At 44.1% G+C, this 14,263-nt stretch overlaps 1 protein-coding gene across 3 annotated transcripts in view; it reads right to left on the bottom strand.

Moving 5' to 3' along the window:
• Positions 1–5,325: 5,325 nt before the first annotated feature.
• GORASP2 (golgi reassembly stacking protein 2) overlaps positions 5,326–14,263 on the bottom strand; it is a 31,318-nt gene continuing 22,380 nt past the window's right edge. For all 3 annotated transcript variants that reach the window (XM_040229324.1, XM_040229323.1, XM_040229322.1), the window contains exons 7-10: positions 12,837–12,960; positions 9,168–9,251; positions 8,030–8,140; positions 5,326–6,472 (exon numbers count right to left, since the gene is read on the bottom strand). In XM_040229324.1, coding sequence (XP_040085258.1) covers positions 6,126–6,472; positions 8,030–8,140; positions 9,168–9,251; positions 12,837–12,960 — 666 coding nt within the window. In that variant the 3' untranslated portion in view covers positions 5,326–6,125. The remainder of the gene's footprint in view (positions 6,473–8,029; positions 8,141–9,167; positions 9,252–12,836; positions 12,961–14,263) is intronic.

Below are 14,263 nucleotides of genomic sequence, written 5' to 3'. Positions count from 1 at the left end.
CCTAAAGCTTCCACTGTGTGAACTGGAGGTTACTTATTTGGTAAATGGAGATATCAGTACCACCTCCTGGGAGGCCGGGGAGGACTGAAGAAAAAATTGCCCTGCTTGACACCTGCTGTCAATACTTCTAAGTTGATTCCTTTTTCTCAATAAAGTTGATACGAAGCAGATCTATTTTTTCAACACGTTAAAATAAATGTATAGGGTAATAAAATTAGAAAACAAAAATGTCTTCCATGTACGTTTGGCAACACCGGTCCATGGGATCAAGCCCAGAACCTGTGCCTGCCCAGGGCCCCTCTTCTCTCTCTCTCCTGCCTCTTCCGTGTCCACTGTCACCCCTCATCTGTCCTCTCCAGAAGACCCCCAGCTGGTGGGGTTTTCACCTCAGGTGACACCACTTGCCTAGTAGAGATCTGAATTTGGAAAAATATATTTCACTATCTCTGAGGCTACATGCCCTTTTTATTTCTGGTCATTCCAGGAAAAGAAAACCAAAAACTTTGCAGAGACCAAGTTTGGCTTTGTTTATTAAAATCAGACTGAGCCCTGAGCCCCTCAATTTAGGCAGTAGGAGCCTGTTTCTTATTTTATTCAGCTCCGCAACTAAAGACAGATGGAATTTGCTCTCACATTTCTGTTCTCCACCACCCCAAAGCACACAGGTTGGTCAGTTGCTGATCTCAAACAATGTTAGAGCTGCGAATACTTCATGTACCTGACAGCTAAACGTGATTTCCGGAGATCTAAATGCCGGAAGGGAGCCCTAGAGACGACGTGAACTCCTGCCATCGTGTCTGTGCTCAGTGGAGCTGTCTGAACCACACAGGGACATTTCTGGCCAAACTGATTTACAAACACAAAATAGTGTTGCAGATCATCAAAGCACAGGTCTATTAAAGCAAACATCACTAATAATTCTCATCTAGGGCCCGTGTCAGGGATTTCTTAGCAGGGAGCTTTTAAATGCCACTGGAGAAGGCCAGCACCTTCCCCTCCCCCAGGCTAGGCAGTCCTGGCTCTTTAAGTCCCATTTCTCCTTTACATGAAAAATAACCCTGTTGTTTTCGTTGACTGAAAAGTAATTAAAATGCATTTTAAAAAAATATGCTGATATAAAAGTGCATAAGAAATGAGAAGTCCCCTCACCCGAGCCACTCTAATGCAGGTGTTCCTTCAAGATGCTTCCCACACACACCCAACCTCAGGTGAACATTACTTATTCCAGTCTCAAACCGGGCCAGACTGGCCAGAGCTGGACTCTAGGCGGTTTCCCTCTCACCAGGATTCGAGGCCACAGCACGGAGGGCAAGGAAGCCACTTGGGAATTCAGGCAGGGCCTCTCTTTACATACTCCTTGGTCCTTAAAAGAGAGAACTGATGACATATTTCAATGGATTTGGTTGTCAAGGTAAGTTCAACTAATGGGTTTTTGTCCCAGACTTGGCTTCCAGGAGAGGCTGGGGAAACCCAAATCCCTGTCATCATCTTGGTCACGGTCCAGAGACCTTTTTCTCCCCAAGGTTTAGAGTTTAAGTGACTGCTTCAAATTCTGTCAACCTTAGCAACCATTTCACCATGATTCATGGATCGAAAATAATGAAGTCCATGAAAATTCTTGTTTTCTGATCCCGGATTCCCTACGTTCTGGACCCTCCAGCTTTTTGAAGCCCAGGCTTCCCACTCATCTCCACCAGGACAATACTTGATATACTGCAATTTCAGATGCCTGTGGACCAGGCAAGTGGCAGAAACCAGCAGGCTAGGTGGTAACCTGGTGGGTGTTGGCTCAAGGGGGCTTGCTTCCTTGTGGGGCTGAGGACCTAGTGTTGCCAGTAATGGGTAAGAGAAACCAGAAATCTGGACTTAGGTGAAATTTTCTGGTTTGGGAATGCTGGCAATTAATTCACATTTAAAAACGTACAGGGTGGCTCAAAGGTGTCTGAGGGAAGTCAGTTTGCTACTTCTTGTTCCCTGGATAGGCTATCCTGCAGAGGGCTTGCCCCAGGGCTGGCTCAGCTCCCCGTTTCAGTACTCACCCCACACGCAGGGGCCTGTTCCCATCCAGGAGTGCCAGGAAACATGGTGCAACCTTAACTCTGATGACACCAAGTCCCCGGGCCCACAGCCACCAGTGGATGGTGTGTGCTCTCGTTTTGTTTGCACTGGCGAAGACGACTGGCCAGAGGGCACTGTGCTTGTCTAACTCCCCGACAAGGCAGCTTTTCCTACACTGGTCAGTCCTGAACTGCTCTTGAATAGACAAGAACTCTGTCCCCAGCCCTGCAGCCACCTCTGTCCCTCTCCAGCTCCCCGAGTGCTGCAAGCCGGGGAGCAGTTTCACCTACCATTCTGCTGGCCTGTGGCTTTGGTGTTATTTCCCCATTCTTGTAGTTATTGGCTCATATGCAAGGAGCTTATAAAGGAACACACTGGTTAGCAAGACCAGAAACTGTTCTTCCAAGATCCACTGCAAATGGTATCATTGATAAAAGGACCCCTTCTCCAACGTGTGCACTTTGCTAGGTGGTGAAAATGTCTCAGTAGACAAGGTACCTTCTATTGCCTTATTTCCCTTGGACTGCAAGGAGATCCAACCAGTCCATCCTAAAGGAGATCAGACCTGCATGTTCACTGGAAGGACTGATGTTGAAGCTGGAACTCCAATACTTTGGCCACCTGATACAAAGAGCTGACTCATTGGAAAAGACCCTGATGCTGGGAAAGATTGAAGGCAGGAGGAAAAGCGGATGACAGAGGATGAGATGGTTGGATGGCATCACTGACTCGATGGGACATGGGTATGGGTGGACTCCAGGAGTTGGTGATGGACAGGGAGGCCTGGCGTGCTGTGGTTCATGGGGTCGCAGTCGGACACGAGTGAGCGACTGAACTGAACTGATTGCCTTACTTCAGGTTATAGACCAGCTTGTCTCAGTGATCATCTAGGATATGGTTCAGGGCCTGCTGCTAACTGGAGCTGGGGAGGGGCAGGTACAATGAAGGAGACAAATGTCAGTGTGTATTGATTCTCATCCCCTGGAAACCTTTTCAGAACTCAGGGGCCCAGGAATCCATACTCTGAGAGGTGGTTCTAATTTGACCTCCTTGCTGGGTGGGAACCTGGGCGAGAGCAATGGTCCTGGCGGCCCTCAGGCCCAGGCAGAGCCATTTTACTTCAGCCTCACAAATGGGGAAGGTCTTTTTTTTAGGAAATGATCTAAAGCCAACTATTCTAAAGTAAGCAAATTTAGTAAGAGACTAAGCATAAAACAGGAACACAAAGAAAGATAAAGTCATCATCACAGACTTACTGCCAGCTACCAACACAGCCTTCAGATGACAGCTGCCTCCTGAGTCTCCTCTGTCCGCTCATTTCAGGGCTGGCCGCCCCTCCAGCCTCCACTACTAGACAGGCTTTCTCAAAAATCCAGGTGAGCTTGTCCTCAAGGAAATCCTCCAGCAACTCCTGTTTTTAAGACAAAGCCCCAGCTCCCTAGGCTGGCACTCAGGGCCCAGCCCCCATGTGCTCTTCTCCTCACCGTTCCTCTAGCCTCAAATGGTCTCTGCCCCACCTTTGCCTGGAGTTCAAGCCACGTCCTCTCTCAGAAATCTTCCTGCTCCTGCCCAGTACCCTGGCAGAGTGCCTCCGTCGAATCTTCGGCAAACGGTGGCAGTGTGGGGGCTGCACATGGGGCCTTACTAGTCACTGCCGCCGCCTCAGTTCCTGCAGCATAGCCTTGAGTTTCAGCCTCTTTCAGCCATGTTATTCCACAATAGCCTGAAGAATGTAAGCCAAAGTGCCGTATGAAACCTCTCTGAACTGTCCCCCAAAGAAGGGGGCCGGCCCTTTTCTTCTTGCTAGAATGAGGAGGGGATGGTCCATGTGATGACCGTGGAAATGAAAACCACGCTAAGCAGCACTATAGGACTGGAGCTGCAGTCTCTGACGTTACCAAAGGTCGGTCCTGCCTCAGCCTGACCATCTCCAACTCTGAACCTGGGCGAGAGCAATGGTCCTGGCAGTCCAGTGGTTAAGAATCCGCCTTCCAATGCAGGGGACATGGATTCAATCCCTGGTTGGGGAATTAAAATCCCACAGGGCAGCTAAGCCTGTGTGCCTCAACAGGAGATGCTTGCATGCCGCAACCAGAGAGAAGCACCCCACTCACCCCCCTGCAACTAGAGAAAGACCATGCACCCCAACAAAGAACAACAACAAAAAACCCAACAAAACCAACCATGGAAGAGAAGAGAAGACTGCTTAAGCCACTGCATTTTGAGAGTTGTTCTGATAACCAAGCCTATCCAAACCAGCATTCTCCGTTCTCCCCATCACTGCCTCATGCCTCTGGCATGAACTTGCACCGAGTGACCCTGGGGTTCAAAGATGATTCGACTGTCATCCTCACTGAGGGCTCATCTCAATGTGTATAGCGCTATTCTCAAGTGCCCAGAGGACTGACCACCGACACCATCCCCTCTAAAAGGTCACGGTGAGTGGTCTCATGGTAGCGACACTCTCTTTCACAACTGTGCTTCTGGCCCCTGAAACAGAATACACCATGTAAAAAAAAACATCACAGCTGAAGGAAGGAGAGAATATCTAAAGTAAGCGTTTTCCATCTCAGGAAGGCCTGATGAGCCTGTCTGGGTCAAGTCTGTGCCCATCTCCCAGGTGAACGCTGAGAATCCCCCTCTCCCAGGGCTCAGCGTGTTTTCTGTGCTTATCGACCCTGTTCTGGGCAGATGGTCCCAGGCTGCTGTCATCCTCAGATGACCTCACAAGAGTTCAGAATCGCTGCTTTAGAAAAGCTACTGCTAAAAAATTTGTCTTTAAAGCTCAAAAATTACTTACTTGCTTCCCATTAAGGTAACTCCTTAACATTTTTAAAAAACATGAATATCTTTTAGAAATAACAACGTGCTCAATTTTACCTGGGCTGGATGGAGCCTTCTCTTGTCATTTACTTTAAATATAAACCTGGCCCTAGAGATGGCTCTATCCTAAAAACTGGTGGTCACTGATAACCCTAGTTTCCAGGTGGGTTTCAGCAACCCTATTCTACTCGCTGCTCCTCGGCAACATTCACGCCCGTGCCAGGTCAGTAACTGACGAATCGCTTTCATCTTATTTAAGAAGCAGAGATATAATATGCATTTAATTTCATTCAATAAATCAATTCCACATAACTTACCATCTCTTAGAAAATTTAGGAGAAAGCAAAGGTCAGACAAGGAATTACATGAATGCATTGTGATGCACTGGAGATTAATGACTGCACCATGGCAATCAGGAGTTTTAATTTAAATGTACCACAAGAAGAAAAGCAAAAGTACTGTAATTTATTGCTGTATCTATGCTTCCCAGTACAGCTATAATATTGTAAGTAGCTACAAAGTGCCACCTTCTGGTTTACAACTGCAACATCTCCTTTATTTCTTTTTAAATGCCATTTTTTAGTGGACGTATAAAGCAACAGCAGCAGTTATAAAATGTTGTCTGAGTACTTTTGAGAGCTCAAAACAAATATCTGTGTATAGGCTGAATAAAAAGATGTTCAATTAATAGTGCACATTGTGTTAACTTTAATTAACATCTTCTGTTGGAATTTTCGTGTAAACCTTAATAGAGATGTGACTCACAGAGACCAAAAGGAAAATATCTTTTTGTTTCACGGCTTAGTGAGGTGGTCTGCATTCTTGCAAATGATTTACAAAATACAAGAAATGTTGCGAGTGGGTATTAGGCATAAAATATTACATTTCCTTGCAGAAGGAGCAGCAGGAGGACAGGGAGCCTAGGGAACACCCCGTCGCCACCTTTCCCACAGAGCTACACCCCAAGAACGGCAGTGGAAACCTGGCAGCAGGCCACCCTTACAATTCTTTTTGGTTTTAAAATACAAGCACTTCCTGACGTTTCCCTCCCCGGCCCGTGAGCCGCACTCCCACTTGGCAGAATACAAGCCCACATCCTCTTGCTGAGTTTTCCCTTAGAATTATTTACAGGATGCCTACAGAAACGGTACAAACTAGTATGAAATTAAAGAGAGTTTGCATTTCCAGACACGCTCCTGTGGTGAAACAAGCACACCACGCCAATTCTGAAGACCAGTCCAAAGCTAAGGTGACTCAGAGGCAAATGCGTCTGTAACCGTAACCGCTGAGATGGGCTTCTGGCTGGCTGTGGCGGAGTCGCTGACTCTGTCCTCCACAGTAGCCGGGGCCTTGTGAGTGGGGGGTGTCACGTCCACAGTGAGTGCGGAGGCGGCGTCTGCCCGTGCCGTGGCTGGGACGGGGTCGGAGGGTGGGCTGCCGGCGGGTGGGACGGAGGACAGCAGCTCTGCGGAGCCCACGGCGGGAGAGGCCTCTGGGACCAGAGGGAATGATGGGAGGAACTCGGATGGCATGGGGAGAGGCGCGAGGCCTGCTAAGCTTCGGGGAGGCAGGGAAGGAAGGGGTGGCAAACCTAGGACAAAAAGGCAGAGATCATACATCCTCCCAGCACAGAAGGGCAACAGTCCCAGTCACACAATCATTTTCATTTGCACTTCACTAAGGAAATGGAAGCTGAGGAGCGACAACACAAATCACCATCTCTGATTATCCTTGGCTGGAGGCTCAGACACAGTTAAATATTCACCATAGGACCAGCTGCCCAGAGCAAAGGTTCCCTCGTGTGACTCAGCCCAGCCCAGGGAAGACATGATTCTCCTGGGTAGGATGGACAGGAGCCCATCTGCCTGCAAGGCAACACACGGCGTGCTGAGCAGAACTCTGCTCTTCAAGCAAACTGTAGGTTGACTCTCAGCTGCACTCTGGACAGACAAGAGGAACAGGAGGCACCAGGGCCAGGCCTGAAGCCAGAGTACTCAGCCTTTTTTCAAGCCCTCTGATTGATAAATCTGCGTATACTTGGCAGATTTAAGAATTTTAAAACACAGAATGAAGGGAAAGAGTATTACATCTTCAAGAAACAAAAGGAAGGCAGGTTGTAAAACAGGTTTTGGCAACCTGTGGCCCAGTCTGTCAACCTGCAGAAAGGGCAAAGCCAAAAGTCTAAGAATACGGGGGTATCCCCCAAAAAGACAAAGGGAATGCTGAGACAGTAAACATTAGCCTGAATTTTACTGACTTCGTTTTTTAACCCATTGCGCCAAAAAGCAAAAAACAGATTAACGAGGACAAGTAATGAATATATACAGATGATAAGCATTACAACAGGGGCTGTTATGATCTAAACAGTAACATGACAATGTATACTGTGGTATAATAAGATCATTCCCTGACATCAACGATGGGCCAAATTCTTGGGAACAGCAATTAAAATCAACCCTGACGTGTGGCCATCTCAAAGCTAAAGCTAACGTGGGCGATCATTAACCAGAAGAGCAGACTCGTGGGGACACTGCTGCTTCGCTTTCATCAGTGCATAAAATCTGACTGTAAATACTTTGAATATCTGTGAACTTAACTATTTTTAGCTAAAACCTTGCAGTTTTTATTATAAAAACATTAATAATGAATATTTCTATAAAGCAATTATCCTTCAATTAAAAAAATGAAGAATATTTATCAAGTAGCAAGCGCAGCAAGCTGAGCCAGCCTGAGCCACGCAAAACACAGGTACCACCAGTCCCTGGATGGCAGCTGCCCAAAATAGAGAGAATCACAGAGAGTTCATTCACTGCCACTGGACAAACTGCACACCTCCCATCCCACTCAGCTCAGCGAGGCCACACCACTGCTCTTTATTTCTACAGCTGGCCTTTACAGAGCTTGAGCTGTCAGGGGCAGGAGGGAGAGAGAAGGAGGGATGGGCAGCCAGGCAGAGGAGCATCACAAAAACATTTCTCCTCCTCTTCTTTTTCAACCCTTTTAAATAAAAAAGATTAATTTATATCTGAAGCAGCTGAAGTTTGTTAAACGAATCTGCCCTTGCCAGAAAAAGACTGAAATAGAGGACTGCCTTTCCTGGAGAAAACTTTTTATTGGACAGAGTCCTATGGGAAGATGGGCAACATACCCGGGTTCACGAGTTCTGGTAAGCTGACGCCTGGCACGACAGGTGGGGTGGGCAGGTTGAGATTGGGGAGGACAGGCAGGCTCGGGAGACCGGCTGGTAAAGGCATCAGACCTGGAGAGAAGGCAGAGAACAAAAGATAAAGCGCCAAAGATAAACCCTTGCATGTTGAAAAAAATACCACCCACTTCAAAGTGAAAATACCAGAAGTCCACTTACCCTGTGACAGTTTTGTACCATAACTACAGTAACAACAATAACAAAAATCTCTCCCCAGTGAAGCATCTTTCTGTACCTACGTGATTAGATGGCTAAGTAAGTAAGGGTTAAAACAAACCTCTGAACCCAGGGCAAGAGTGATGCCGGCCTAAGTGTCTTAGAGAAGAAGCTGATTTATCTTAGCAAATAAGGGACTGATTTTCTTTGATGGTTGAGGTTTACACTCTCTCAGCCTTTTTTTTTTCCCCTTTTCCCTTTTTAATTTCGGACTCACAGTTGCTAATAAAGAATCCCCATGTATATCTTTCACTCAAATTTCTCAAATATTAACATTTTATCACACTTGCTTTATCATTTTGTGTGTGCTCACATTTCGTTAATGGCTTAGTATGTCTGTGTAACATCTTTAGCCATACAATTAAAGGCTCTCACAATGCCAACTATACTTGATCACTGAAATAATATCTGATCCCTACCTATAGATAAAAGGACTTGGTCTTCACTGGGAACAATAAGCGAAATAAACAAAAATCTCACCTAACATTAGAGTTACTAAGGACCCAAGCAAGGAGTGCTCATCTCTAGGATACAATGTCGTATTAATTAAGCACTGACCAGAATGCCCTTAGTAAGGAAGTGCTGACGAATGGAACATCTACACACTCCTTATTCTGGCCTCAGGCTGCTTGGGGGCAGAGAGGATGGTGGGCTAGGTTTAAGGAGCCCAGGGCTCAGCAGCTGACTAGCTGGTGACTGTAGCTCACTGCCGGTTGCTCTCACTTATCATGAAGTTACAGCAGAGATAAAATGAGAATAAAACATGTAAAAAGTCACCACATAGGGATAAATTTTTTTCATTGTTTCTAAGATGTAAAATACCAATAAAGCTATTATTATTACATGCATGTCTCCTGCGGCTTACCTGGTAATGTAGTAGCTGGCATTGGCGGCACAGATGTGAGGGACTGGTTTACTTGTGGTGGCAATAATGGTACTGTTGGTACACCTAAAATAAAAGCACAGCCTTTGAAACATTTCAGTTGATAAAGAACGAGCAGACCATCTTGGACAGTCTTCAGCCCCTTCCCTCCCGCCACGGTCAGGTCTTCCCTCAGTGAGACTTCATTCAGTCAGCTGGCCTCCAGCTGTGTCACTCCACAGCTCATCCACCTGCTCTGCCCTCAGCTCTTCGCAAGGGCTGTTAGCAGAGCATGGGCCAAGGGGGCGGGGGGCTCTGCAAGCCCAGACCAGCTAAGTAACTCCAGGTATGAGTTTCACCCCTGAAAAGGGCTGGATTAGAAAAATGTTTCGGAATTTTGGAAATGAGACACAAGGATTCCAGTCAATCTTTATTGGGCTCCTGACCTAAAAGGTTATGTAACCCTGGGGCTGCAGGGGGCTATGTGCTCCGTGAAACAGTGAATGCTGCTCTGTGAAAGAGAATGATGTGGATGGCCTGAAAGAGACAAGAGCACGTGGACCTCCACAGATGGGGAGGATGACCTTCCTGAATCTCCATTTCCTTCTGGCCTTGGTTCTGTGACATGCATTTCCATTTTTACTGATGTTAGCCTGAGGAGTTTATGTTCTTTACATTCAAGTAACTCTTAGGATACCACCTAATAAAGGTTATCTATTAACGCTTACCAGCTACTCAAGTGAGAAGTTCACTGATATCCAAACAACAGTAATACGGCACATGGATTTTGATTTTGTCTTACAGAGATCTGCTTAAAGCCAAAGTGAACTGTGCCTAAAAGTATGAAGCAACTATTTTCAGACAGTTGTATAAATTTATTTAGTCACGTATTTACTTTTCTGCAGAAACTGGAGGCATGAAAAATCAGAAGAAAATTCTCTGTTGTTTTTTTTTTTAGTTCAAATTAATAGTGTATTTATTTGGATCTTTATAATACTGTTTTTTTTTTTTTTCACTTGTCTATTTTTACTTTATTTTACTTTACAATTCTGTATTGGTTTGGCCATACATTGACATGAATCCACCATGGGTGTACATGCGTTCCCAAACAGAGAATTCTCTGATTTATTTGATTCTCAAAGGTGTTGAATGGTTGGTTGGTATGTTTAGTCTTTCAAGTTTGGCGGCAGGGTGGGCACCTGCTATATGTCAAGACATCGTTCTAGGCACCGAGGAACTTACAGAATAAAGAAAATAAAAATCACTACCCTCAGGAAATTTACATTCTGATGAGGTGCAGAAAAAGAAAGGGAGACAGAAAGTATGAGGGGGTCATATCGATTAATGCCATTTCAAAATGATATACTCATTTACTGAAAATCCACAGTGAAGTTTTTTTAAAAAAAAAAAAACACACACTTTTATGTTTCTACAGTTACTGTTTGGGCTGCTGCTGCTGCTGCTAAGTCACTTCAGTCGTGTCCGACTCTGTGCAAGCCCACAGATGGCTGTTTGGGCTACTTTCCAGCAATATAACCAAAGCAAAGATTGAAAAGTAAATACCTAACAAAAAGTGGTTTCTCATGTCATACTGCTAAATTTACTCACTCAAAGTAAAAATGCTGATTTCTTTCAATCTCCTTTAGGAATTTCTCATTTATTGATACCTCTTTTTACTATTCAATAACCCATTTCTCTACAGTGTAATAAGACCAGGGATCTCAGTGCATGTGCTTATAAGACAACACAAGTACAACTGTCATGTGTGAGGGAAGATTTAAAATAGAAACTGCAACGTGAAGAGACATCAGCTATCTCCTAAAGCCAGAAGAGCTCTCATATGCACTGGAATTCTCACTGTAAAGCCAGGTGAGAGCCATCAGACACAGACTGGGTTGCTGCCTTGGGAAGTCTATTCAAGAATAAACTAAAGGACCACTTCTTATATCTGATGGGATATAAGTAAAAAAACTCAATCTCACAAAAAGGCCTCAAATATTACTTGATGAAATAAACTTTAAAATTTCTTCCAAATATACCTATGACTTGATACTGATGACATTAATATTTAATTTCATTTAGGAAATATTCTAAAACTAGACTGGTGATAACTGCACAACTCCATAAATTTACTAAAAATCATTGAATTCTATACTTTTAGTAAATGAATTTTATAGTACACAAATTATACCTTGATAAAGCTAGGAAAAAAACTCAGCAAAGAGTAGGGGGTAGGGATGAATGTCATCATATTAATAACTGGTGAAGCTGGGTGGTCTGTTGTACTTCTTTTTACACAAATGAATATCTGTATTTATTAACATTCATCTATTTTTGAGTATGCTTCAAATTTTTAACTTTTTATAAAAAATAAAAATTTCAAACTTATCTTGGAAAACAAAGACTCTGAAAAGACTTGGGATTTCAACCTAGGGGACAAACTCTAGGGACCATACTGTTGACCTTATCTGCATCTTGATGGGTTGTTTTAAGTCCATTCCAGAACAAAGTGGAATATGAGCAGATCTGGAGTACAAATATTAAAAAAGAGAGCTCAAGAATAAAAGGATACTAATAAAATGAAACCATGGCAGTATTTTATCCACTTATTCAACACTGATCGAGTATATAATATACTCTTGGTATGATGAAGATATTTAAAAAAAGGAAAGGGAAAAATAAACTATGTCAACATACCAAGTTAAGAACTGTATCATGTGACCAAGCAATTCTAATTTCTGGGTATATAATCAAGAAAAATGAAAACATATGTCTATGCAAAAACTTGTACACAAATGTTCATAGCCACATTATTCAATAATAGCCAAAAAAGTAGAAACCACCCAAATGTCCATCAACAAAATGTGGCATACCCACACAATGGAACATTATTTAAACATAAAAAGATAAAGTATTAACATATGCTATGACATCAATGAACTTGGAAAACAGAACACTATTCAAGGTAAAAGAAGCCACAAGAGAAAGGTCACAGACGACCACACATATTTAATGAAATATTTAGACTAGAAAGAGAAAGTAGATTTAGTAAGTGCCTAAGTCTTGGGGGACTGGGGGAAAAGAGTGACTGGGTACAGGATTTCTTTGGGGGTAATGAAATGTTCTAAACTGAGGTGATGGTTGCAAAACTCTGCAAATATACTCAAAACCCCACTAAATTATACACTTTGAAATGGGTAAATTATATGCTATGTGAATTACATCTCAATAAAGTTGTTGAAAAAAACCTAAAACACGCAAAAATGGAGTACAGTAGGTAAAACAAGGAGTACAGAAAAAGAAGAGACAGGAGCATGTCCCCTGAGCAAGACTGGGCCCCTAAGAAAGGAATGGTAAACTGCTCACTTTTGTATCCCCAGGGTACACTAGCTAGGGGATATGCAAACATCTGTTGAGTAAATAGAGCAATTAAACTGAATTTAAAGGTAGAACACAGAGAAGCCCACGGTCTAACACTGGCTGAGAAGAGGTTTAAACGCATGTGGTCATTTAGTACCTGCCAGCTTTCACAGATAGGGCCTGTCAATGTAGAGCACGTTGACAGTTTTCAAAGTACACTGGAATTAATTTTTAAAATTCTACAGCTTGGGACAGAAAAGAATACCATGTAAAACAAACCAGACTGAAGACAGAAATCTATTTTCTGCATACCTGTACTGAGAACATTACTGACAGCTGGTGGGGTTGAACTAATAGAAAGTCCAGACAGACTCTGTTCAATTTCTGTAGTTCCTGGTGGTGACAAAGACGGGGGATTAACTGAGGACAGCTGGACCTTCCAAAAAATAGAAAGAAAAAAGGAAAATTACTCAAGGTTACTTAAAATATACATATTGGCTCTCACTGGCCCTACAGATACTTTTTTGATCGTGTACAAACCGTCAGAACTTTTCACCTGGCACTTTGGCTTTCAGATACTCCTTCGTAATTCTGAAAGGTGCCAAGGATGTGACGCTGTAGACATCTCCCCATCCTGTCACTTCTGGTCTCTTAACACATGGCATCTAGCCCGTCACACACACTGTTCTAGCCACTTTGACACCAGGAGATTCTTTCTTCTCCTTCCTAGCCAGCCAAAATGATTATACTCAACCCTTAAAACACCACTTTTTTCCTCTTCTCTGATTTCTCAGCCAGATTTTTGTTTTTAATTTTCACTGTTCATGGAAGAAGTCAGCTGAAGTCTTAATACCATGAAAGATTCCTTAGAAATTTCTTATGATGTCTAGCTTTACAAGTCCCCCTTATCTTTTCTCATCAATGAATGAATGTGGGAACTAGATCTCTACCTTCGGGAGCATGGGGTAGGGGTATGAATGAATCTGTATGGACTCTACAAATGGGTGGATGGGTGATTTTCAGATTTCACCCCTGAATCCTCCATCTTCCTCCAGCTCCAGTGTCCTCCAGCACATTTCAACACTACCTGCATTATGGCCCTTCTCCCCAGCTGCCATTTCACCATCTGATTTTCTAACTGCCCGCAGAGCCTTACACGGCAGAAAGCACTGACTGGGGCAGCATATGTGATAGTAAGAGTCTGAAAATGTAACGACGCTGGCTCTGGCCGTGAGCCAATGGGTGGGGTGAGGAGAGGTTACACCTTCCCACAGCTCCTCTTCACTTCCTCTAGAAGTAGGGATGGCCAAACCATAAACCATAAAATGACAGCAGCCCTTTCTTTACAACCGCAGCATTTTCTTTCTGATTGTTTGGTTTCTATTTAGTCAGGCAGGCAAGAGTTAACTGTCCTGTAAGGCCTGCACAGGAAACATTTTAAAAGCCCCTAAGCCTGTACAAATACCTCTCATACTCCTTAAACAGCCTCACGTTGATCATATAATTGTTCCCACACCCCTAGCTCTCCTTGCTTTCTCAATCAGGTTCCTTGAAATCATAAGCACCATCTGTCGTCACCTTAACCCGCACCAGTCACCCCCTCTCTCCAGTCAGTCGGCATCTGCATCCCTGCTCCAGCCCAGGACATGTTTTTTCACTCCTCCTCGCTGACTTCTCTGTAGTTCCTCACACAGCTGCCTGTGCCCGCTTTCCTGACACTCTGCTTTCTCCCTTTGGGC

The sequence above is a fragment of the Oryx dammah genome, unplaced genomic scaffold (genome assembly GCF_014754425.2).
Source record: "Oryx dammah isolate SB20612 unplaced genomic scaffold, SCBI_Odam_1.1 HiC_scaffold_27, whole genome shotgun sequence".
NCBI classification, from domain to species: Eukaryota; Metazoa; Chordata; class Mammalia; order Artiodactyla; family Bovidae; genus Oryx; species Oryx dammah.
This window is presented reverse-complemented; position numbering and strand designations above follow the sequence as displayed.